General features: G+C 39.6%; 1 protein-coding gene across 1 annotated transcript in view; it reads left to right on the top strand.

Moving 5' to 3' along the window:
* GFRAL (GDNF family receptor alpha like) overlaps positions 1–17,989 on the top strand; it is a 53,216-nt gene extending 35,227 nt beyond the window's left edge. Inside the window, exons 7-9 of the mRNA XM_006182386.3 lie at positions 14,550–14,645; positions 14,732–14,804; positions 17,389–17,989. Of these exons, the coding sequence (XP_006182448.1) occupies positions 14,550–14,645; positions 14,732–14,804; positions 17,389–17,482 (263 nt within the window). The 3' untranslated portion in view covers positions 17,483–17,989. The remainder of the gene's footprint in view (positions 1–14,549; positions 14,646–14,731; positions 14,805–17,388) is intronic.
* The last annotated feature ends 7,994 nt before the right edge of the window (positions 17,990–25,983 follow it).

Here is a 25,983-nt window from a genome sequence, read left to right on the forward strand (position 1 = left end):
GACTCTATTTAATTGTGATTGCTGTTTATTAATGTTCTTTGCAATTACTTATAATGCCTAATACAATGTAAATGCCTTAGAAGTAGTTGTAAATACAATGCAAATGCTATATAAATAAATACTTGCTACTGCACAGAACATTCAAGTTTTGGTTTTTGAAACTTCCTGGAATTTTTTTCCCCCCACAAATATTTTTGATCCACAATTTGTCGAATCCTCGGATGTGGAACCCAAGATACAAAGGTCTACTGTATTTGGTCTTTGATCCAGGACCCTCTTTTTAAAACCCTTGGAATTTCTTGTGATAAGAACAACAAAAGTGTCTTTTGTTATGTTAATGAGGAGAATTTTGGACTGCCTTTAGGTAACCTAAATGAAAGGCCCAGTTGCCAGGGCAACCAACCAAGGGATCAGAGGGTGGGATTTCCAGTACTGCCCCTCACAACCTCCAGGGAGGGGAGGGGCTGGGCAGGAGGCTGGAATCACACCGATGGTCAATGATTTAACCAGTCATGCCTACGTAATGGCGCCTCTATGAGAACCTTAAAGAAGGTAGTTCCTACAGCCTCCAGGTTGGTGAGCACATGGAGGTGATGGGAGACTGGTCCACCTGGAGAGGGTATGGAGGCTCTGAGCCCTTTGCCCCACCCGACCCTTGCATCTCTTCCATCTGCCTGTTCCTGATTATATCATTTCATAATATTTCAGCAGTCTAGTAACTAAAATGTTTCTTTGAGTGAGGCAGCCAGCAAATTAATCAAACCAGAGGAGGAGGCCCTGGGAACCTCTGATTTATAGCTAGTAGGTCAGAAGTACAGGCTAACAACTAGATTTGCGGCTGGCATCTGCAGTGTGTGGTGGGGAGGAGGGCAGTCTCGTAGGACCTTTGGAATCTGATGCAATCTCTGGGTAGATGGTGTCAGACATGAATTGAATTGAATTGTAGGAAGGACATTCAACTGGTGTCCTAAGACTTTCTTGTAAGGTGTGCAGGTCGCTCGTCCATTGGAACTGGCTTCGGAACACCAAAAACGACACCATCCCTAGAGTCATGACTCCTAAATGTGTTTCAGTTTGCTTACCAAGCCAGTGGAGCAAAAGATCTCACCACCTCCCACTGATCCCCGCTCGATGAGCTATCCCCAGGGTCAACAGCTAGAGAGGCGCTGGTTCTGATTAAAGAAGGGTGAGGCGATGCTGTTTCTTATTAGGCACAAATAAATTATTAATATAACCCAGATGTATTAGTACCAAGATCGTCACGTTATTAACATGAAAAAGTAAACACGGATCACTGAACGAACTCTCACTGGCCCCACAGTTTCATTTGTCCACGTGGATAACCACTGATGTGATGGATAAAAATTCCAAGTCAGAAAACCTCAGAGCGGTGTCATCTCTGGAGTTGCAGCCCACACCCCTGATATTCAGACAGCAGCGCAGAACATGAGCCCTGCACTGGGTGAAATTATGCGTGGAGGTGGCGAGAAACCAAAAGCCGGGGCGGGGGGTGGCAGGGGATCAGCTAGATAAGGTTCCTTGTTGGAACCTCTGATATGAAACCCTAATGTGTTTGAGTAAGTCATGCTTCCCATGCCAGCTTCTGCAACTTTAAAGGACGTTGTGTCCTGGGAGCTGGAGTCTACATCAGAACTCTACACAGAAAAAAATCTCAGCCCTGCTAAATTCACCCTGGATTTTGCCCACCCTTCCAAGGAGAGCAGTAAGTCAGACTCATTTTCCAGATTAGACTATGGGGAATGGTCCACACTCAATGACGGTGTAAGTGGGGGCTGTCCTGGAAGGCGTCAACTTTAGAGGAGAGAGGGAAAGCCAACAGATGAGGTTTCCTGTGCATTTTGCTCTACATTTGACATCACCTTTTAGGAAAAGCAATGACTGTCAGGTGCTGGGGTACTCCAAGTGCATTATCACCTGCCTCAGGGAAACTGCAGAAAGAATGACTAATGGCCAGGAGCAGATCTCAGAAACACTGCGTTCATGTCCATAGTGTCTGGACAAAGTCTTGAGAATAATCCTACCGTTTGACAAAACTGTAAAGAACATTTCCATGGATCTGCTTGCAAATTCACCTCAACAATTTGAAATAATAACATGGAGAAAGCTGAAGCTATATGAGATACTGTATCCTGAAGATGAAGGTTTTATAAACATCTAAATGTACTGATTGCCAGTTTAACGCTGGCCCCTGGTGATGGACACTAACCTACTTGTCTTTTGTTTATTCCAAGCCCTGTGACCTAATTGAAGGCTTACACTAATTAGTGCTCAACACTAATCTATTCATTTTATGTGTTGTTTGATTAATCTTTATAAGCAATATATGAACTAGATACTCTTTCTTTATCAAAGAAAAATTGCGGCACCGAGAAGTTAGTAACTTACCCAAGGTCACACAGAAGGCAACAGAGGCAGAATTCAAACAAGGCAATTTGGGGCACCAGAAACTGATTTTTTTTTTTAACAACCGTTATATTCAACTTTCATCTAAGGATGTAAAATGTATAATCGTCAATTGATTGTAAACATTACATTTCCCAGGGAACATGTGTATGTAACAAAAGGATGCTTGAAATTGTGTACTATGTTGTAACATAAAGTACAGGAACCCAGGAAACCAGGTCGGTCCCTAAACACCCCAGGGAGTCCGGAGGAAATCAGTCATACTCACCCTAGACCCCAGGTTTCTCCCAAATTAAATTTCGGTAATCGTTTGACAGAAATAGATGATTTCTGACATTAGATGTGCTTTGATATTTCTGGATCAGGTGACTAATGATATGTTTTAAGGCCAGTACATTTTCAGACAACCTCCATGCTTCCTCTGTATAGGACCAGCTCTCGAGTGATTTTTTTTTTCTTTTTTTAATGCCAAGAAGACCAGTAGTCTGCCAAGAACTTTTCCTTCCTATGATTATACTAAAATCTTATGAAAGACTATATCATTTTTTTTCTCTGCCCTTGGAAAAATACTCATTCTTTCAAAAATCTAAATTGATACTTGGAGTAAAAGGGTTTTCTCTAGTGTTGAATTACCTTTTATTGCTTTGTTTTCCACATTCTAAATAGCTTTATAAATAAAGTACCCCAGACTCATTAAATAATCGTAATGGGACATGTTTCTTTGCTGCTGCTAACTTCAATGTTTCAGTCTATAAAACTGCATATTTTTAGCAAGGAACATGGTAATTTTCACTTCAGGCACAGTCAAAATCTGATGTGAAACTTTTGCTCTGTGCACATCTAATGATATGAAATTTATAATTGTCAATTGATTATAAATGTTACATTTCCCGGGGAACAAGTGTAACAAAAGGATCCTTGAAAGTGTGTTTGCTGGAAGGCAGTATGTTGGTGTTATTTGCCATTCTGATCAGGCGTGTGTGTGTGTGTGTGTGTGTGTGTGTGTGTGAGTTTAAGTGAATATATGTATGTGTTGGCTTTTGTGTTTGTATGCACATGTGTAGAGGAAGTCATTAGCTGGTTTAATTGGGGGTAATTTAAAATCAAGTTACAGAGAGAGACATAGCTTCCTCTCATCCCTCTGAAGATTTGACTAAGAGAGACATCGTTTCTGGTTGTACCTTCCATCCTCATTGGCTACGATTCCAATCAGATACTCCAAGGAGTAATCTGGTAGATTTCTCCCAGGAACTTTCAAAATTCAGAACTCCCTTAAGGGAAGAGACAGGGGTGAGGGGCGGTCCCTAAGGATGTGGCCCCATTCCAGTGGAGACAAACTCTGGCTTTAGTTTCACCACTAGGTTTACTCGCATGCAAAAGTTCCCAATAAAATCCAGCTGGTTTAAATTTTGCCTGCAGACCTGAAACCCAGCAAATTTGGCTTGGCTTCCTCGTTTGCAGAAACTGCTTCACGCACAGCTATCATCTGGAAATACTGAAGTGTACAAACCCTCCACAGAAACAACAGGAGGGCAGCTGTCTCCTACCTTCACTTTCTCCCAACTCCACCCTTAAAGGCTTAGCTGTTGTTAAGGGCGGGGAGGCGGGGAGTGGAAAGTCTGCCACTGAGCATGAAAGCTCCCACCAATCATCCGTGACTCCCTTTGTTGTTTGCTCTGAGCCAGGAAGGGAAGATTAAAGAGTCGCCACTGATGAATGAGAACTACATTTTGGCATCTACTAGAGAAGGAAGGAGCATTTAAGATCATGGGGAGAAGTAAAACGACAAAACAATACCGTTAACAGTTTGAACAGTATCAGTCTCCAGTATAGGAGAGCACAGTGCTATCTTTTCCATTTTCCACCCTTATGCTTTCATTGGCTCCATGCAATCCCCTCGCTGCCTGTAATTGGGGATGGAGTTAGTGCCAAAGCTGCATGAAATAAGCAGCCTTTCCTTTATCCTTTCTGTGCATCATGATTGTGTGTGTGGAACCATAAAAATCATTTATTGTGAGCATGTGTATTCCTGGCTTAGAGAGCCAAGTGTTCTTGTGACAACAATATAATAGCATCAGATGAATTCCCATAAAACACCATATGTGGGCACGTAATAGGTGTTGCTCTGGCACCTACATGCTGGATATCATCTTAAAGGGGGACTCTAAAAAAAATAACACTCGGTACTTAGACATGAGGGAGGTAAGCCTGGAGTAGACATTTGTTGAGAATCCATTGATAATGACAATCATTCGTCTTCTATTAGTATCAGATTGTCTCAAACCATCTTCTAGAGTTCTTTTCATGGGTCCAAGACAACCTTGTACAGCCTTGTGAACATCAGTAAGTAGTCTTTTAATCTCAAAGTTGTAAGAAGGCTCTCCTTATCATATTGGTGTCCAGTAATCTGTAAGACTGGGTACAACGTACTTTTTATTTTTCTCATCTGTTACTCTTTGGGAAGCATCTATTTGGGGCTTGTGGTACAAATCACAGTAGACAAACTGGTTTTCAAACTCGATAAAAGAATGTGGAGTGGATGGAAGCTGCCTTGCTGGGCAGCGTGAGTGTTCGGTGCTGCTTTTAAAGTGTGGGTCTGTGCCAGAGGACTTCCCTCTGCCTCCTTCTTTTCTGCTGGCTTCCAGCTTAGGGTGGAATGGCTTCCTTCGGTTGCCGCTGAGGCTGAACACTGAGTTTCCCTAGTTTGCAGCACGCTGGGAGTCTGCCAGAACTCCAGGGCGGATGCTCTGCCCTTGCATTAGCACCGTGTTCAGGTGGCCACACGCCCTAGGCATGTGAAAGGGACATTCAAAACAACTCGGCTGCAGAAAGAGGCCAGACGCCTCTCATCCCTGCTTGTACACCTGCGTTAGTTGGGGTCAAGGCCATCTGAAAGGAAAGAAGCCTTGTGAATCAGAGTGCAGGGCTTTCTTCACAGGGCACCTCAGCTCGGTGCCCCAGTGCTGTGTGTCACTGCGGTCTGTGCAGGAAGATGCTGCTTAGTGATGATTTCAGTTTCCCCACCGGCTGTGATCCAGCACCAGCACCTCCATTCTGCCCCTCTCCCCAGCGTAACAGACAGCCTGAGACATACAATGGCATTTTGTGTAAAGTACATATGGTAGTTATTACAGGGGAAACGTACACTGAGCACATGTCTACAACCCTAATAGCTCCTTCCAACACTTCCACGCGGCTGCTTCGACCCAGTTAATTTTTCTCGCTGTTCTTTGGCCCACACTTCCATTCCAGCACCCTCCTCCACCACGGATTACTGCTGCTTTTAGTTGTTTTGGGGTCTTTTAATACTGCCAGCGAGCTGAAAGGGAACTTGGTACCGGTAAGATCTCTTACTGATCCAAACAGGGTTTTCTTCACTCGGAGAAGCTGGCTTGACACATACAGCTGGTTACACTCTTGATTCTTTTCAGTCTTTCTCTATTGAACCAAACTTTCCGACCTCTTTCTTTCTCTTTCTCACTACAAAGTTCTAGTCCACTAAGCCCACAGTGGTGTGATTTACAACCTGCTCTGTCTCCAGACACCTCCAAAACACCTCCAAAATCGTGTGTCTTCTCCTCTCTACCCAATGGTTCTCCATCTAGACTGTTCATTAAAAGTGTCAGGAGAGATTCTGAAATTATGAATGTCTAGTACGTTATCCCCTCTTCTCCCTTGACCTATTAAATCAAAACCCATCATGATAAGGCCAAGGAATTCAGTTTTAAATGCTCCAAAGTGAATACCGATATGCAATCACGTTCAAAACATACTTTTCTAATTAAAAAAATATATATATAGCTCCTCTGTGGGCCCTCGGCAATATACTTTATATGTCTTGTCTCATTTAAGCCTCACAATCAGCCAATAAATATGAATGTCTTCATCTAATAGAATAAGAGCCTGGGCACAAAAGGACTTGGTTGGTTGGTTGGTTGGTTGGTTGAAGTACGCCCAGTCACACATTGAGCGAATTTTAGAGCAAGGACTTGAATCTGTGGCTTGAAGCCAAAGGCGGGCCTCTTCCCACTCCACCATATTGCTCTACACTCTGCTCTACTGTCTGTATTTACTGGTAGCCTCTCTTTATTTCCAATTCTCATTATGTCTCTGTGAGCTTATTTAAGGTGATGAAGCAGCTGGAAAATCCATATTTACAAGGGCCAATATCTTGTATTGCAATGCAAGCTGAAGGTGTTTTTGAGTAACAATAATGAGCCCCTCTCTGCTTCAGGTATAATTTAATCCCAGTAGAGATGATGATGTTGCATCTCATACTTATTTTTAAGAATAAGGTGAACTTGACATTGACGTTGGTGCACGGAGAAACTGCCAAGACCACACCTCCCACCGCCCCATGTTTCCCCACAAAGAGAGGAAAGCGTTCCCAACCCCAAGGTGAAGACTTGTTCTTCAGTGCTCTCGCCGCCTTTCTCCAAGTCCACTATCTTTCTTTTTCACCTTTCTTTAAGCTTTTCTCCCTTTTATCTTCTCCCTCTACTTACCATTCAGTTGATAGATGAATGAGAGGAGAGATGAGAGTTAACGTTCACCAGGAACATTATCTACCATGTCTCCTCTACCATGTGTCGACAGTTTTCATCTGTGGAATAGTATTGCTCTTGAATTAGACAGTTTTTGCTGGGTTGGTACAGTCACACCCAGTCTCCAAACTTCAGTGACTTCAGACACCAGGCCTGATTTCTAGGTGATGCCACGTGTTGGGTGGACAGCTGAGGCTCTCACACCTGTTCATAGACTCAGGCTTAAGGCAAGACCGCTATTGGGAATACGCTGTTCTCATGTGCATCACATTTTTTTTTAATGGATTCCCAAATATAACCCACGGAGAAAATAAATTTAAATAAAGTGTGCCCCACTAGTACAGTAAAAATCTTGAAAATACTTGCAGCAAAAAAAAAAAAAAGCATATAATTTATTTTGTCTAATGTAGAATTTTCCAAAGTCATTTACTTATGGGCTCTTTGATTTGTCTAGCACAGAAAAGTGTTCTGCAGAACGTGTGCTTCGTGGGACAGTTTAGACAACTCTGTTTTTCCTAACTTTAAATTTACTGTGTTCATCTGGAATCAGGTTTCTGAGATAGAAAATGACAGAAGGTTTTTGCTTCAGTAAATTGGCCTAGGAAGAGCTTCCCAAAGAAAGGAGACAAGGAAGAGAAGGGAAGAAAGGGAAAGGGAAGGAGAAAAAAAATAAAACACACACACACACACACACACACACACACACACACACCCAAAGGAACCCCTTCTCTTATCCTATTTTTTCCTTCCTTGCTGCCCCACAAAGTCACATTCTTCCTCATCGAAGTCCCCAAGTGTTCTTTTCTTCTACTATTACTTTTAATATAGCTGTTCATCCTCAAAAAATACCTCGCAAACATAGGCATTGCTAGTCCCATTTTTACAAATGAGAAAACTGAAGCTCCGAGAAATTCTCAAAAATTTGCCCTTAGATCTCTCCTAATCCAATGGCCAAGAAGCTTTCTCTCTGTCCCTCAGTGAACAAACGTTAACTGCTAGAATTAATCGCCAGGGGAAAGAGTTTCTGAACCGATTTTTGTTGATTGGGTAACCGTGAGCACTGCACTTGGGACAGTGAATTCACATTGTAAGAGACGGCGATAATATGTGAAAAATGTGTGATTAATGTGAAGACCCCTGGCTAGCGGCAGTTAGGGGTGAGAAGGAACTGCGCATTATGCAATGATATAAATGTCACTACACAGTGACAGATCGCTTTTTCAAATGTGAAAGCTGCTGAGATGTACTTTTGGCCATTAGATAAATGCATGGGTGTGGCATCGTGACAGCCGTGTTATACTGTAAATTAGATGGATGTGGTGTCTTTTCCCAAGGAGACTGCAAAAGAGAATTAGCAGCATATTTCATACTTTTATATTCAACTTTCCCTTGAAGATTTGCAAATGTATGTGCAGTGAAGAAATACTGCAGTTATACACTTTTTTTTTTTCCATTTTAAAACTCAATAACTTACAAAACCCTCTGGATCATCTCATCATTGCAAATGACTGTGAAGACTTTCCAAAAACGTATCTCTAGCCTTTTATTTTTTTTCTCCTAACTCTCTTTTCCTGGGTGTTTTCCATCCTATGAAAAAAAAATAAATGTATCCACCAGCCAGGTAAAGTCTTACACATTTCCAAAAGGGTAGACAATTAGTCAGTTACTCAGTTCCAAATGACGTCTGGACAATTAATGGTATTGTCACACACACTTTTTCATTAAAAAATGTGGTACATTAGAAACCTTCATTTATGAAAACATAAACTTATAAAATTGGTAAAATATGGTGTAAAATGTTCCCATTCTTCTGTTACAATTGTCTTATCACCAGTTCTCCTTGAAATTATATAATTCAAGGTAAAAATTACTGTTCAATTTTGGGAACACGTTTGTTTGTTTTTTTTTTTTTCTATTAAACTCATTCCAGATATAAGCAGATTTAAACAAGAGGGGTTACTTTATATTTTTTATCTGAGACTCAGGTTGTATTGATGTAGACATAGATTATAGCAACCAAAAAAAAAAAAAAAAAAAGCCAAGTCTGATTTTATATGGTTACACTGATCTTTTGTGTATTATTTTTTGTGTGCCCTTTGCTTGGGGAATACTCTGGAAAGCTTTACACATGATCCTAAGCCTGCATCTGTAAAAACAGAAAATACTCCTATTGATGGCCCAGTCTAAGATAATCACCTTGAAAATGGCAGCATTCATTTTTAATATATTTCTGTTAAATGCCAAGGTTAAAGTGATTGAGTTATTTGACCGCGTTGAAATGAGGAGTGTATTTCGGAGCTGTGTGCAAGTTGATAAATCCAACAGGTATATGTGAGGCATCTCAGATGCTTTAGCTATTGGATTTTAGGTCTTCTGTTGTGAATTTCAGCAGAACATTTGCCGTCAGATCGTACTATTAAATGCTTTTTATTGTAATCCTGTTGGCTGCCATGTTGGAGAAAGCTGGATAACCTGAAAATGTTTTTTTATGTGTTTTTGTGGTCTCCATTAGGTGTTTAAAAAATATATATATATTATATATAATTGGTAGAAAAGTTTGCTACTTACCACATCTTCACTATTTATCAACTCTGTGATCTTGGACAACGACGCTGAGCCCGAGTCGCTTTAAGTTGAGCTAATCATTTCTATTTGGCTTGTTGTATAAAATTAAAGTGTTGGTCAAAGCGCCTTGTCAGGTGCTAAGCAGCATCTTCATGCAGGTAGAGCATTTTGTGTGTTGCATGAGTGTGAACACGCATCTCTCATTCTATACACACGTGTGACATTCTGCCAGTGGTATCCACATCACCTGGGAAGTCATGAAAATTCAAAACCTCTGCTTCATCCCTGACCTACTGAATCCAAACAGGCATTTGAAGATTAAACAGAAGATTCCCACCAATGTTTCAGAAGCACTGCTCTCTGTGGTCCCCTTCCAGTGTGATCTACACACCACACACACACAAACACACACACACACACACACACAGAGCAACCAGAGGGCTAGGCAGTGATACCAACAACAAAAAAGGTAGATTTGTCATCCTGAGGTGATAAAGGAGCAGTCTAAAATATATTTCAATTAAAATTAATTAAATATTAAAATCAATATTTTAAACTCTATTTTAATTGGAACTGATCATCAATGGTAACAGAAGGGTACAAAGTATAAAACGGCTCATTCTTGGAATGGTGATGCCAGTCAAGAATAAGGCGGAATTAGGGGGGAGGGTAGAGCACATGCTTAGCATGCACAAGGTCCTGGGTTCAATCCCCAGTCCCTCCTCTAAAAACAAATAAATAAATAAACTTAATTATCCCCTCCACCAAAAATAAATAAATAAAATAAAAGAATAAGGCAGGACTGATCACTGCGCTGGAAGTTTGAATTAGATACTCCAAGAATCTCATCCAATTTTGTCGCTCTACCCTACATCCACACCTGTGTATTTACAGAAATATACTCTAGCCACGAATATTCTATCCCTATTTTCAATCTATATTTTAGATCTATTTTGTATGAGCCCAAAGCTACCAGTGACAGATTTCTTTTTTTTTAATTTCAAGCTTTAAAAGCACTGCCTTCTAAAACAGTAATACTTAACTGATCAAGTCCACTGTTAGTTATCAGAAATAGTATGATTTGCACTTGGATTGCTGCCTCAGTGATGATTTCCTTATTTGCAGAAACTATTAAGAAAATTGTAGAACGTTCAAGGTATTTTAGTAGTGCAGTTGAAACTCGCCATAATCACCAAGCAGGCACTCAACCAAGGGGTCAGAGAGCAGATGCTAGACTTGTCAGTATGGTCCCTTGGTAACACTGAGCTTCCGGCTCTCAGCAAAGGATCAGGGCAGATGTTCTCGAAGGAGCCATAGTTACTCGTTGATATGTTTTCTGTTTTTGCTTTGCTTTTGTTTTTGATGTACAGAAAGCTGTACATATTTAACGCAGACAGCTTGATGAGTTTGAAGATAACCACACAGCAGGAAACCATCACCACAGTCTATACCCCACGCATATCCATCCCCTCCAGAATTTCCTGCCAACCTCCATTATTGTGACTGATAAGAACACTTAACCTAAGTGCTACTGTCTGAGAAAAACTGTAAGCGAACAATTCAGCACTGTTAACAATAAGCACTGTGAGGTACAGCGGATTCCTAGGACTTCCTCATCTTGCGTTGCTGGAAACTTCATACCCTTCTACTCATACTCTTAAGTTTCCGCTTCCCCCAGCCCCTGGCAACCACCGTGTGTTTGGCCACAGTGTTAGAACATAAATCTAAGACATCACTTTAGCGTCTTTGACGTTTGTGAACTAGATAAAATATGCCTCATTGATGGCATGTTATCACCGTCTATAAAAAGCATCTTATTTAGTTGGTTTAGTTTTTACAACACACATTTTAGTACTAATGGTGTTAGACCCACGATGTATGTGTTTATACTCAGCTTCTCATTTTACTAACGTACTGGTTTTTCAAACTTGTACTTGTTTATGGATATTTCCCTTCTTCCCAGAGCAACGCCCCTGAGCTCCGTTAGAAGGAGGTTTTCATTCTCTAACGATCTAAAGGGTTCATAATATATGGGATCTCACTCGTGATCATTAGGTGAAAAAATTCAAAACTCGTGTCTAATTTTGAAATCGTCATCCCTTCAGATGAGAAAATATTGACCAAATTAGAAATAACACCAACCCTGGAAGACTCAAGAAGATCATCCTTGAAGTTTCATTCTCACTAGGATGTTGTCATGGGATTGGCACTCTTTTATTCAAACATGGAAATAGGACAGTGGCGTTTTAACTATGCCATGGGATACATGAACAATGAAAAAGACAGCTCCAAAAATATATCTGAAGCATTATTCTATGAAAATGTTCATTTCATCAGGTTTTTTTCTTCCAGTCACTCTTCCAACCTCTTCCAGGTTATGTTTTAATTAAAACTTTAATTGAAGGTTTACAGCTTTTGCAGCTTGTGATATGTTTAATTTCTATTTCAAGAATGTTGACATTTATTTTTAAACCATTACCCTGTGTCTGATCCACCACATTTTTGTTACAATGCATTTACACTTCACATAAATGATACAAAGTAGAGTTTTGGTCTGCATCAACTCTTAGGCGCTGCTGCACAAGGTTTTTGGGAGCAAAAAGGAGAAATGATCACATCTCCGTAGCTCATCTGGGGAGACTACTATTTAAAACTGTTCTTACTGTAAGGCTGAAATTAATCTTGATTTCCCATCAAATGTACAGGGTTTTCACAATGGAGTTCATAATAGTGTTTAATTCCTCTAGGGCACGAGTTAAGATAAACAAGTCACTGACAGTGTTTATCTATAAATACAGCAGATGGTGTGGGACCGAGGCTGGTTATTAACTCTGCCGACTTTAATTTCGTGGTTATAAAACACAGTAAACCTCACTGTTTATAAAAGGTGGGGGAAGACTGTCTGTCGGGCTTCAGTAGCCAAGAAACTCTCTGTAACATTAATCTCTCTAACTGATATTCGGTATCCTCTTAGGGTGCAATATTTAGGATTGTGGAGTGATTGCTAGTCACATTAAAAATTTCACTGGGATCATTCGCTAGCATTTCTGTCATTGATCTATTATAACTTCGTTAATGAGTTCCATGTGAGTGAAATTTAGTGAATGAGACGATTCTTTAAGTTTTGTGAGGTGAACGTTTAACAGTTACTTTGGGCAGTTATATATCTAAATGATAGCCTAATTTATCAAAACAAGACCCTTTTCCTTACACAAAGATGAATCGTGGTACCTAACCAGGCGAAATGTACTTAGGGACAGAATTTCATAAAGGAAGACTGTAGCATTATTGGAATAATCAGCCAATGGACAGTATATGCATTTACATTTAGGGCAGGAATCTGCATGAATGTCACAAAATGCCATAGAGCTATGAAGAAGAAAACTAATTTCTCTTTAATAGTCCAAACTTATTTAAGGACAAAATTTCATTATCGTCACGTATTTCACTAAAAATCTATACCCTTCATTTGATTGAAATTTATTTTCCCCAAAAGGACCACCGTTATAAAAATGGCCTTATTTGAAATAGCTTGATTTTTCCATTCTGACTTTAGAGTGAATAACAAAATTATGTTATAACCACAAAGGTGAAAAAAAAAATCACAAGGTTTATCTGCATTGCTTTTACATTCAGAAGAGGTGGATGTTTCAGTTCCAAAATAAGTCAGACTTTTATAAATATATGATAATCCAATGGGAGTTGGGGATTAAACCAATCTTGAACTAAAAATGTCTTCACTGCTTTAGAGGTCAGAATCCTGGAGAACGAGTTTTCAGTGACAAAATCCTGTTACTTTTCCAAGCTCTTATATTGGGCTGCTTCCCCTGGACCCACCCTGAGAATTTTATTACTGATCTGAAAGACTCTGTCCTTTCTACCAATTATTCCTAACATGGACCCCAAACTTTGGCTTCCAAGTAGCATCAGCTGTGGGTGGGGACAGGACTGAATTGTTGGTTAGATGTGCTCTCATCTCCCTTCCTGCTCAGAACCTACTGTCACTAAGCTGTCACTGAATGGAATGCTCTGCTATTTGATACACTCCCTTCTGCAAAAAACTATCCACTCAGACTTAGACTTCCAGGTCTCAAAAAATGCACGAAACATCTACAACAGAGGCCAACAAAGCCTCTCTCCAGTGGAGGCTTTACCTCATTTTCCTCTTTTTTTAAGCCTCAAAACCCACCTGAATCATTATCATCAAAGAAATTGATTCTATTGGCATGTTTGACATTCATATTTATGTTGAATCGAGTCAAAACTAAGAGTGATCTCAATCCAGAGTTATCAATAGAAGTCACCTAAAATAGATCCATCTATAAATTCTAAGGACCACATCTCCTTGTCTTAGGAATTGGGAAGGGGGGGTGGAAATGTGTTTAGCAAAACATGGCCAAGAAGACTAGGGCCACAGAGAGGCCAAGAGGGTCCCTTAATTAAAGCAAAAATAGGTAAAATCAACAGAAAGTGAAGGGGTTAAAAAAAGTGACACAGAATAGGGAAAATAAGCAAAACTAAATACTGAAGTGTCTGCGTAGAGAGGTGAACAGGGAGACTGGTTTAGCGACTCTCCTTTGTGTACTTTGAGAATTCATAAATCCAGTGGGTCTTAGGGCGATGGGGTTTCATTGAAAGTACATTCAAACAATTACTCTTGTAAAGAAGGAGTCTTTTTCAATATCCCAATGGACAGCCTAAAATTACTGGGTTTTTTCCGCCCAGTTTATATATAAGGTACATTGAATTATCTTATAAAATGTAATTTTTTTTCTAATCATGGTTTGAAAAAACAATCTCTATTAGGAAATTATTGGATTAAAGAGTGAAAAAAAGCTGTCAAAATTTAAGAAATGTGCTCCCACTTTTGCCATAATCTATCATATTTTATTAAAATCACTCCGTGGAAATAAGTTCCTGCCTTACAATGTAACATAAAGCAAGCTACAACCCACAAGGTAAAAGAAATGCATGACCTTAAATACTTTCATCTCCTTTTTTGTGATTTCTTTTCAGATTATCCAACTCTGTCTAATGTCCAAGGCATTGCGTTGCATAAAAGTAAACGTGCGAAGGAAATAACTCTCAGTGGCTTTCACTCCCCCTTCAATGGTCAGTCAAAAATCAATCCTCTGAAATATTTTCAGTATTTATTCTCTCTAAAAATCCAGTCATTCTTAAAACTCTTTTGTTTCTAGGAGAAGTCATCTACGCTGTCATGTGCATGACCATCACCTGCGGAATCCTTCTCTTGGTTATGTTCAAGATGAGGTAACTGGGTGCAGCTCAGAAGGGAGGGGCTTGAAGGGGACCAGTCCAGTTACAGCACAGGTCACCGTGGCAGGGCTAATGCAGGGCTCAGGAGGAAACCGTCTCCGTTAAGACATACAAAACCAACTCTTTGGTGTGGGCGAGGTCCAAGGGAACGTTACTCTCAGTCTTCACGTGTAAGGGCACTGTGGTCACAGGGGGGTCCTTCACATTGCACTTTATAAGCACACAGGCACTGTTCTTCCAATGGAACTGCTACCAGGCTTTCCCCTGGCTTTCCTATGACATCCAAATTGAACATTGCTATCATCCTTACTCAGATCACTTGCAGGATTTGTCAGCTCACAGAATGCACCTCCTGGGCACGTCACACAGTTTATATTGACCCAAAGATTTACTCTCACTATAATTTCTTATGAGCTAATGAGTTTTATTCATGTTTTAATACATAGTTATTCAATGAGACATGTAATGAGGTCTCACCGGGTACCCTTAGAAAGACTGATTGCCTGACATTAATCTACTCTTTCCAAATCTTCTTTTTTCTCGGCTGCCCCCCTGGTGAATGCAGTAAATGCTCCAGCAGGCGTGGGAGACTTTGGGTTAGAGACACATCCTCCCCTAGATTTCCAAATGTCTAGGATTTAAATTTTTTCCACTTATATAACATTACAAATAGATATACAGTGGTGCACAGTGGCTTACTTTTAATTTTAAAAGTAACCACATATTTAAATATCAGTGATGTTCACTTGCTTACTCATTATCCAAATGTGTATATTTTATCTAAGTTGAGTATCATAAATATTAATGAATAAATATATATATATATAGTGTGTGTGCACATGTGTGTATACACACATATCACATATATTGATCAGTAGAATTAGGCCCAAGGGCAAAGAGGTGGCGGACATTTATCTTATGACACTCAGAGGGGAAGACTGCAAACCCTGTGACCCACGTACACATGCTGTTCCTCAGACCCCAAGGTTTGATGACTCACAGATCGAACACAAGACTCAGTGGGGAGTCTTTTTTTTTTTAATTTTAATATTGTTTTAATCAAGCAACAGAGCTGTCTGAAACAGGAAGTTTAAAGACCATTAAATAGAGCAAAATTTTACAAAGATTTTTCTATTAGGATAGGCGCTCTGAATACATCTGTTACCACGTGGATTTGAAACTTCCAGTGGAAGTTTGGCACTAGACTGAACATTGGTCTAAGCCCACAATTTTCTCTTTAGTGTTTAGAAGCCCTGAACACGTTTTCCTTCAGATTGAAAAAAAGGGGGGGGGGAATCCCTGTATAACAGGACCTCGTTAGCTTGACACTGGGTTTGCTGAACGCAACTTGGCTTAGGTCAACCAGCATCCCCTACAGAATTCAGATAATAGCAGTACCACGGGGTGGGACACGTGATGAATGTGTGCTCTGCCTACAGACCTTCAAACTTACTTATTTTTAAGTGTAATCCCAGCTCAACATACTCCTCTAACCATTTAATTTGACGCTTACCAAAACCAGTACCAAACAAATTGCTTTTCTCCAAGGCCTTAAAAGTTGTATTTGCATGAGAAGATATTCTTTTGGGTTCCAAGATGTAGTTTAAAGGCTAAATAATTAGAGTCAGTTTCGAGGGGGAAAAAATAGCATTTGGACTTTATTAAACGTTCCTTTATTTGGTTTAAAATATTTGTGAGCACGTTTCACTGACTGGGCCTGCTTAGATCTTCCATCACAGAGGTATTGTTTGAGAGGAACACAAAAATTTTCCTAGCTTAGCCAAAAATCTTATTTTATTTTATTTTAAATAATCAAGGTGTGGTCAAGTATTTTTATTTCTGTTTTTATTTATTTTTAATTTTGGGGGGAGGGAGGTAATTTAAAATCTTATTTTAAAGGTTCTCAATCTTATTTCTTAGCCACACACATAGTGTACAAAGTTCACATCTGCCACACAGGTCCATGCTTTTCTACAGATTACTGTGGTGCCACAGATAAATGAGGTCTATGGCTAATCAAAATTCCCTGCATATCAGCTGTTACTTCACCTCCTTGCCTGCACAGAAAGGCATGTTCTTTTACTGGATGACAATGGGAGCATTAGAGACAAAAATCTTAAATATATTTGAATATGTATTTTAAAGCAAACCAGTCATACTGCTAAGGATATTATATTTAGTTATGTGTTATTTTCCATACAATTTAAAATTGATCTTTACATGTAATCTGAAAGATCCAGGTCTAGGGTTAAGTAAACGAAAGTGACAAAAGTAAAAGCCGTCATGGAAGGAAGCAACAAAACAGAACAACAGTGTCATCAACAACAAAACCTCTGTCCTAACACCCCAAAATCGGGGAGAAAAAGACTCTTTTTTTTCTTTTTGAAAATGGTTACTTGGAGATCATAGTTACATGTACATGATACTCACCAGAATATTCTACGCTTGGAACTTTACATTTAAAAGCTTGATTACTTTCCCCTCCAGGCACAGAAACCAACCAAAAATATAAGCGCACACACATTTGTAAAGTCCTTAGAATGGCATATTGTTAACTTTTACTTTTACTTTTATATAGAACCTTCAGAATAGCAAGTCAAACGAGAGATCCTTCGCCAATCCAAATACCTGGAGGACTCATGATTCATTCACTAAGAGTCACCGATCATTAACAATCACCGTCTTTAAAGCGAGTCTGGGTAGCCAGTCAGCGGAATATCCTACCCGTCATCAAAAGAAAATGTTAAGATGGATTTACTGATCCTGGAGTATTAAGTATAATAATGTAAGGTATAATAGTCTGGTATGACATTAGATTTATTTTTTTCTTAAAATATTCAAGCCTAATTATACAGTGGTATATTTTATGACACTGGTACAGAATTACAGAATTACCCTTGAAGGCAAAAACTATTATTCTAAGTTATACTCTGTGTGATTTGTTTCATAATACATAATAGTAATTAGTTGCAACATAATATGACCTATTATAATTAGCAGAGGTTTTCCTGATCAGTTTCATAAGTTCCTATTACCTTATCAAAAGGAAAATGCTAATAAAAATATCCAGTGCATTTGTTATTTGTATATCCATTTCCAAATCGTTTACTAAATCATTCGCATTGACTTTAAGTTTCTAAATATATTTGATTAGATGATTAGTCTTAAAAATCAGAAGTGGTATCTTCAGATTTCTGTAATTTGAAGAGTGTGGAACTTTACTTCTTTGATGTCTTTATTTTATATTCATAAAGATTTAAAGTAACTATACTGACTGAAAAATCAATGTGCATTTCAGTGGTATGTTTTATTTGTAAATTTAATTTTTCTATGCTAATTATTATGAACTTCTGCAATAATAAAGTAACATCATAATCGTTGCTTTCTATATTATTACTTTTGGCCTGATTTGACATCAGAATATTACTGTCATTAGAAAATTATGAAAAGATGCTATTAAGTTTCTGATACATATATGCTTTTCAACTGTCTGCAATCACATGAGTTCCCATTGCCAAGAGTAAATATGAGGTCGTTTTCTCTCCAGTGGCACGGAGGTACAAATATTGAAGAACCAGGGCATACCATTAATTAGCGATGTATTTACAATTAAATGTCAAACACTTTCTACCTGTTTGGTCTCATATCTCTTGCTGCTCACCCTGCTTCAGATTAAATTGCCTATGTTAAATTAAATTTGAAGTTGACATTTGGCTATGTTTACTCAGAGTAATTGAAAAGCCATCCCTTATCTTTTAAAATAGGGAAGAACCATTAGGTGAGCCACAAATCTCCCTCAAGGAGCTCCACATATGCCATTGGCTGTTAACGCTCTAAGTTACGTGAGAAGAATATAGATATTTCCATCTCTAAATCCCTGCCATTGAACTCAGGCTCGCTAACGCCTGGAAAAACATGAGCTGTTCTCTAGAAAACCGAGAAAAGAAGTCAAATTGCTTTTAGAAATATGTTAGTGTTGAGCAAAGAAGTGGAGGACAGAGTATGAAATGGAAAGGCTAAATGAACGTTTCCCAGGTAGTAATAAGAGAGACACCAGGGGTTCCTGATGCCAAATAAGGTACCATCAGGGCAGAAGGGTAATGCTTAAAGGTAAAGGTGAGATACAATATATGAAGAAAAACACTGGGAAACAAAATTTCCACAAAGAGGAAATTCAGAAGGAGCAGATGTCTGTTAGAAGCAGTCTTCAGAGACACTCATTCTTTTTGGATCACTGACTCAAAATTAGTCTCTGTAAGTAATAAGCAATTGGACTAAAATAGTGGAATTTAAAGATATGTAATAGGAAAGCACGCTTTGTTAATGCCCCTAGCTCCTCCATAATAGAAGTCTTCCTCTATTTGAAGATAAGTTTTGAGAGATTTGACAGAGCACAGTGGTTGATTGGAATGTAAAGATTTATCTAGCATTTCCATGTTTGTTTTAAACCTTGACGGAATGACGACCAGGAGTGAGCAGAACGGGGCGTCCTCAGCATTACTGGTGGCAATGTTGAAACACACAAGGATTATTTATTGTAAGAATTATAGGGGATAGTCTACCCGTCGTGTTAGTTCTTATTTCAGCCATACGATTAGGTAATAAAGAAAAGGAAATATCATTCTATAGACTCATCTGGTTGTCTTGCAAATGCTGTAAGTTTCTTTCATCACAGGTATTAATCCTCTGCCATCTGTTCTTTCTCCTCTCCTATCTTTATTCCTCTAAATTTTTTTTTCAAGTCTTATGAAGGATGGGAGGGAAACAAGCTCAGAAAAGGAGAAATCAGTTAGCAACAGCAAACTGTGAAATGGTTAACAATGAGGCACTGCCTCTGTTCTTATGAACACTTAGGTCAACTCGTTTAGTCATTTCATATCCCATTCTCTTCCACAAATGCATTTCAAGTGAAATAATTTATAAAGTAAAATAAGTGCATTCCTCAGCCTATAAACTATCAGCCTAAGACAATGAGACATCAAAGGTGATACCACCTCACAGCTGTTAGAATCAAAAAGATGAGAAATAATCATTGACGAGGGTATAGAGAAAAAGGAACCCTCTCACGCTGTTGGTGGGAATGTAAATTAGTACAATCACTATGAAAAATAGTAAGGAGGTTCCTAAAAAGTTAAAAATAGATCTATCATATGATCCATCAATTCCACTTCTGGGTATATACCCAAAGGAAATGAAATCAGAATCTTGAAGATCTATCTGCACTCCCATGCTCATTACAGCACGATAGCCAAGAGATGGAAATAGCCTAAGTGTCCATGTGTGGATGGATGAATAAAGTGTACACACACACACACACACACACACACACACACACACACACACACACACCCTGGAATATTATTCAGCCATAAAAAAGAAAATCCTGTCATTTGCAACAACATGGATGGAACTTGAGGGCATTATGCTAAGTGAAATAAGTTAGGCAGAGCAAAGACAACCTCTGTATGATATCACTGATATGTGGAAACTAAAAAAGTTGATCTTGTAGAAACAGAGTAGAATGGTGGTTGCGAGGGGCTGGAGACTGGAGGAAATGTAGAGATATTGGTCAAAGGGTTCAAACTTCCAGTTACAAGACGAATGAGTTCCAGGCAGTTCCAGGCAGTAATGTACAGCATGGTGACTCTAGTTAACAATACTGTATTTTATACCTGAAAGTCGCCAGGAGAGTAGATCTTAAATGTTCTCACCACAAACAAGAAACAGTAATCATGTGAGGTGATGCAAGTGTTAACTAACCCTAGTGTGGCAATTATTTCTCAATATATGTGTATCAAATCACCACACTGTACTTCTAAATTTACCCAATGTTGTTATGTCAATTATATCTCAATAAAGCTTGAGAAAAAAGAATTCATCTTGATTTGCAATCATATCCAAAAACAGATTCTACATGTTTGAGTCTTTGAATCTTTCAGGAGGAAAGAAGAGAAAGAGAATTATTAGGAAATAATTTATATTTTTACATAAATATTCAGAAAATCGGTAAGAATAACCAGATTTGGGTTATGGGTCTACCAGAGATATGGACTGAGCTTTAAGGTACGGGGGCATCATCAGTGTGGGGTGTTTGATATAATGCATGTCTGGATGGGCAGCACTTGGGGAAGCTGGCTTTTGCCACCTGCATTTCAACTTACTCAGCTTCCCTGAGTGATTGGGAGGCAAAAGTAAACAAAGAATAAAACATTGAAAAATGAATATTTAGGGGTTGAAGGAGACAAACAGTCCCTTTTATCTGTAAGGATACCATTTTATAAGGCATCATTCTTACCCTCTGTAGCTCTGAGTATGTGGCTTGGGGACATTCTATATGTTATTACGACTCTAAATTTACGATAGTGGCAGTTCTAATATTTCGCTTGGTGACTGATCTAACAAAGGAACGTGTGAAAACAGTTCTGAGTAATCAAAGCAACTTAAAAGACAGTCAAGGATCCAAACATTACACCGTTGCCTTACAACATCTTAGAGCAGGTATGTAAAGGCAATGGATATTTATGTGTATTTATTCACGGTCTGGTCTCAGAAGCCTCTGTCCCCACTGACGATGAGAAACTTACATTTGCCAAGAAAGGTAATCAATATGCTTATTCAGATTAACTCAGTTCTCTAGGAAAGCCAATCAGCTATCTTAACTTTGAATCCCCAATTAGGGGACATCTCAGCTCTTTTTCTCCTCTTCTTCTGCAAGGGGGTGTATTTGTGAAAGAAGAGCCTACCTAGGTGGACATGCTGCCTCCCTTATCTTTGCTGGTTTCTGCTGTGGAGTGACTGTGCCATCTGGTCTCTGGTCACATGGTAGCAGAGTCTGTTGAGGACTCATGCTTTGGGTACCACAGCTCCTTGTCCAGGCTTCCAGCTGGGACGTATCCCTATACAGTGGCTTTGGTCTTCTAAGCCTGGGTCTCTTCTGGCTCCCCAGAGAGGATCTCAGCACCCCTGCATTCCTCTGCAGAGCAAAATGACCAGCTGCTTTCTGTGCTCTTTGCTATATCGTGCAGTATTTTCCTGAGGCTGTAACTTCAAGTCCCTCCTTCGCCATGGCTTCCTTCCTGCTAGCATCCCAGTGCCGTGCAGATTTGGCAATGTAATTCATGAACAGCTTCGCTGAGAGGAAGGAAGGAAGGCCTGTACTGGGATTTTCCCAAAACTTACATGAGTGTAAGGGTTGTTCCTTACTTCTGCCCTGGTTCCAAACCCTCATGAGACCTGCCATGGATGGGACAGGGTGGTGAGCGGGAGAGGGGGTGGCAGTGGTTAGGAAGGAGTCGGGATGGGCTGCCACAGCTGAACCTCTTGCCTCTGCCTTTCTCCTCCCCACATCTCTCCAAGGCTGCTATCTAAATGGGACTCTTCTTGTTCCGCATCCTCCATATTTTTCACACTCAGACTTTCAGTGCAGCTTTATGACTCAAGTCTACCAGAGTTGGATCACGATACGCACAAGGAAGTTTTTAGAAGTTAGAAAACGCTGCTCTCTTAACAAAGCGTGGCTTTCAATGCCCTGATTTCTTTAAGTGCTTAAAAAGGCTAGATTTTAAGCTCCCACTGAACAATGACTTCTTTGTTCTAAGACTGTACCCACACTTTTTCAGGAGTAATGAATACTTGTTGCTTCACTGGTTTTGGACCTGTAGAGAATCATGCTTCAAGGAAAATGAAGAAAAAAATATGATGGCTTAAGAATTTCCATTATGTTCTTATTACATGCATACAATGGTTCAACTGAAAACTGGAGTTATTAAAGCAGAAATAAGGACAAGGGAAATGAGAAGAAAAGAAATGAGGTGATGAGAGGAAATGAGAAAAGAAAAAGGAAAAAAAAAAAAGAGAACAAGGTGCCAAAGGACATCACAAATTGGCCCTGCTTCTCTTTTTCCATTTTTTATATTATCTTCCCTCTGTTCAGGCAGAAGGCAAGAGAGAGCCTGTTACAGCAGGGACTATCCCAAATATTAAAGCCACGCAGGGACCTCCTGTAGGTTTATTTAGATTAAGTCTTTGGAGATTGTAGTTGCTTCACTGTGGTTTTGCAGGTCATTAAAATTCTCAATCAGAGAAGACCCCAAATTAAACAATTTACCCCCATTGGATTTAATTCACAGGTCACACATAGTCCTTTTGTTAAAGTCCATGAGACATAGTTGAGATTTCTGAACCAGAAGTCGTTTTGATTCCCCTCAGTAACTGATTTATGTCTCTTTAATGGACACTGAATCTAGCGTCTAAATATGTTTGCCTTTTGATGTGGCTGCTAGAAATCTCAGAGTTTCATTTGCATCCAACCTTTAGAATGTGCCCCTGATTGTACACTTTCATGATACTTTTATTTTCCAATACATATTTGAATTTGCCTTCATTATCTACCTTATTTATAATAATATTCCTAATGCAGGAAAATGGGTCATGAGAGGATGGTCGTGTGCCAGGTCTGGGCAAGTCCCTGGGATGCATCTTGCCAAGTGACGGTCCTTGGCTTCCCTCGGAAAAGAATTCAAGAGCGAGCCACAGTGGAGCGAAGGTAGATTTATTCAGGGAGGTGCACACTCCATACACAGAGTGCAGGCCATCTCAGAAGGCCAGACAGGCCATGAGCATATAGTGAAGCTCAAGGTCTACTGGGAGTTGAATATTCCGCCATCTTGGTGCTAACGGCTATGTCATTCTTTAAATGGTTGTGCCCTGCCCCTTCCCTCCTGTCTCACTCCTAGTGATAAGTGTATCAAACAGGACAGGCTGGGTTACCCTACAGGGATAAGTAATCACAAAATGTCAGTGGATTACAGTAACAATGGTTTATTTCTTGCTCATGCTACAGGTTCATAACAGGGAAGCCCTGCCTGTGCTCTGTTGCCTTCACTGGGAGGTCCAGGCTGACAAAGCAGCTTTTCTCTGGGATATCACCAGGGGGATACTCGAGATCATGACAAAGTACATGCTGGGTCTTAAAACCCGCATCCAGCATAACACATGTCATTTCCGCTGACATTTCATTGGCCAAGGTAAGTCATAATGGCCGCCTGAATCAGTGAGGCAAGAAGTATAATCTTCCTCCAGAGAGGCTCAGGGGATACTTGGGGATAACAATACAGTCTATCAAAACAGGTAACATTTATTTAAGTAATTACTCTGAACGTGGCAGTCTTCTAAGACATATATTTAATACTCATCTGAGATCTGTTTGGTATGTACGAGGTGTTTCTTCTTATAGATGAACAGCAATGAGTTTGGCAAGATTAAGAGATTTGTTCAGGTTTACCCAGGTGCTAAAAGGCTGAACTGGGATTGGAACTGGATTTTTCTGCCTCCAAACCTAGTCTCTACCCCTGTTTATTGCACTGCCTATGTTTCTATAATCCCTCTGAGATAAGGAGGGGGGTGAATACTTAAATATAAAAATCCAATAAGAAGCTAAATGATCCACATTACAAGCCCATGTGCTTTTAAAAAATCCAATGTAATGGTGGTGAGTATTCCACTCCTCTTGTCTGGAGAGCCAGCAGCCAATGGACCAAAGCAGCTGCAAATGAGCCAATGTTCTTCTCCCATTAGGAGCTAATTAACCTGCAGCCTGGAGGCACTTATCAGTAGGTGTTTAGAAAACCAATAAAATGAGGGGGTCAACTGGGGTGGCTGAGAAAAGTCAAACCAGATTTCCGAAATATAAAAATTATGAACATGAAGGTAAGTCTGAGAACCAAAGGCAGAATTGAGATGAAATGGATGAATTGCCTTGGTATTTTTTAAGATGCCATCCTTTCACACACGGAAGTAGAACCTAGTACAGGGACAATGAAATTAAGCCATGGACCTCCTCATCAACCCATCACTGACTACAGTCCTTCTCCACCTTACAACCGTTCTTGGGTTTTTGAATAGTCAGCTTCCTGGTTTTCTGGAAGCCATTTCTTTCTTTTTTCTTCTCTTTTCTTTTAAAGTAGTTTGAATTTTATTTGATCATTCGCAAGAATTGCACATCCAAGGGTCTGCATGGGCCAGGCAAATAAACTGAGAATAGGGTAGGATGTAAGCTCCCTCCTTCCGTTTTTTTGTTTTGTTTTGTTTTTCAGTTGAAGTATAGTCGATCTACAGTGTTAATTTCTGGTGTACAGCATAGTGATTTAGTTTATATACATAACATATATATATATATATATATATATATATATTTCTTTTCATATTTCTTTTTCATTATAGGTCATTACAAAGTATCGAATATAGTTCCCTGGGCTTTGCCGTAGGACTTTGTTGTTTAATTCTTTTTTACATACAAAAATTGTTCTTGTCTGCTCATTGTTATGCACAGTGGGGTTTCTTACAGTGCCACTGAGCGTAGATGAAGACGCCATCATTAGTTCAACAAATACTGAGACACTCCCAAATACCAGTTCTTGTGCTGGATCTTAATGTGACAGTCAAGGGCTGAAGGTCAAGGAGGGGGGGTGACTTAAACTAAATAATTACACAAATATTGTCACAAATTAATCATCACCATGGCAGCATTAAACCATTCTGGAAGCACGTCTCTTTGGACTCTCTTTACTTGGAATCCTGGATTTGATAGGAAAGCAACATTCAGATTTATCCACTTCAATATTCCTGTCAAGTGAATGGTTGTACCCCTCAAAAGTCACAGGTTGCGATCCTAACCGCCAACATGATGGCATTTGGCGGTATGCCACCGGGAGGTCATTTAGGTCATGAGGGTGGAATCCTCATGAATGGGATTAGTGCCCTTATAAAAAGGGATCCCTGAGAGCTTTCTAGCTTTCTTTCCCTCGTGTGAGGATAGCGAAAGAAGCCAACAATCTGCAACCTGGAAATGGGTTCTTGCCAGACCCCAAACATGCCGGCATCCTCATCCCACACCTCCAACCTCAGAAGTGATAGACATAAATTTCTGTTCCTTATACATCACTCAGTCTGTGGTACTTTGTTATAATGGCCCAAACTGACAAACACATACTAGGATTAATTTATACTATAGAACAGAAGGTAGATATTTGGAGTCTTGATGATAACTCTTCATGCCCAGGCAATTATACAGCAGGGAGTTGGAAATATTTTTATCACAACTGAAAACTTACATCTTGAGGCTTACCATTTTTGAAGGCTTGAAATTTGTAAAAATTTCCTCATGAACTGTAAA

This window comes from Camelus ferus, chromosome 20, assembly GCF_009834535.1.
Source record: "Camelus ferus isolate YT-003-E chromosome 20, BCGSAC_Cfer_1.0, whole genome shotgun sequence".
Classification (NCBI taxonomy): domain Eukaryota; kingdom Metazoa; phylum Chordata; class Mammalia; order Artiodactyla; family Camelidae; genus Camelus; species Camelus ferus.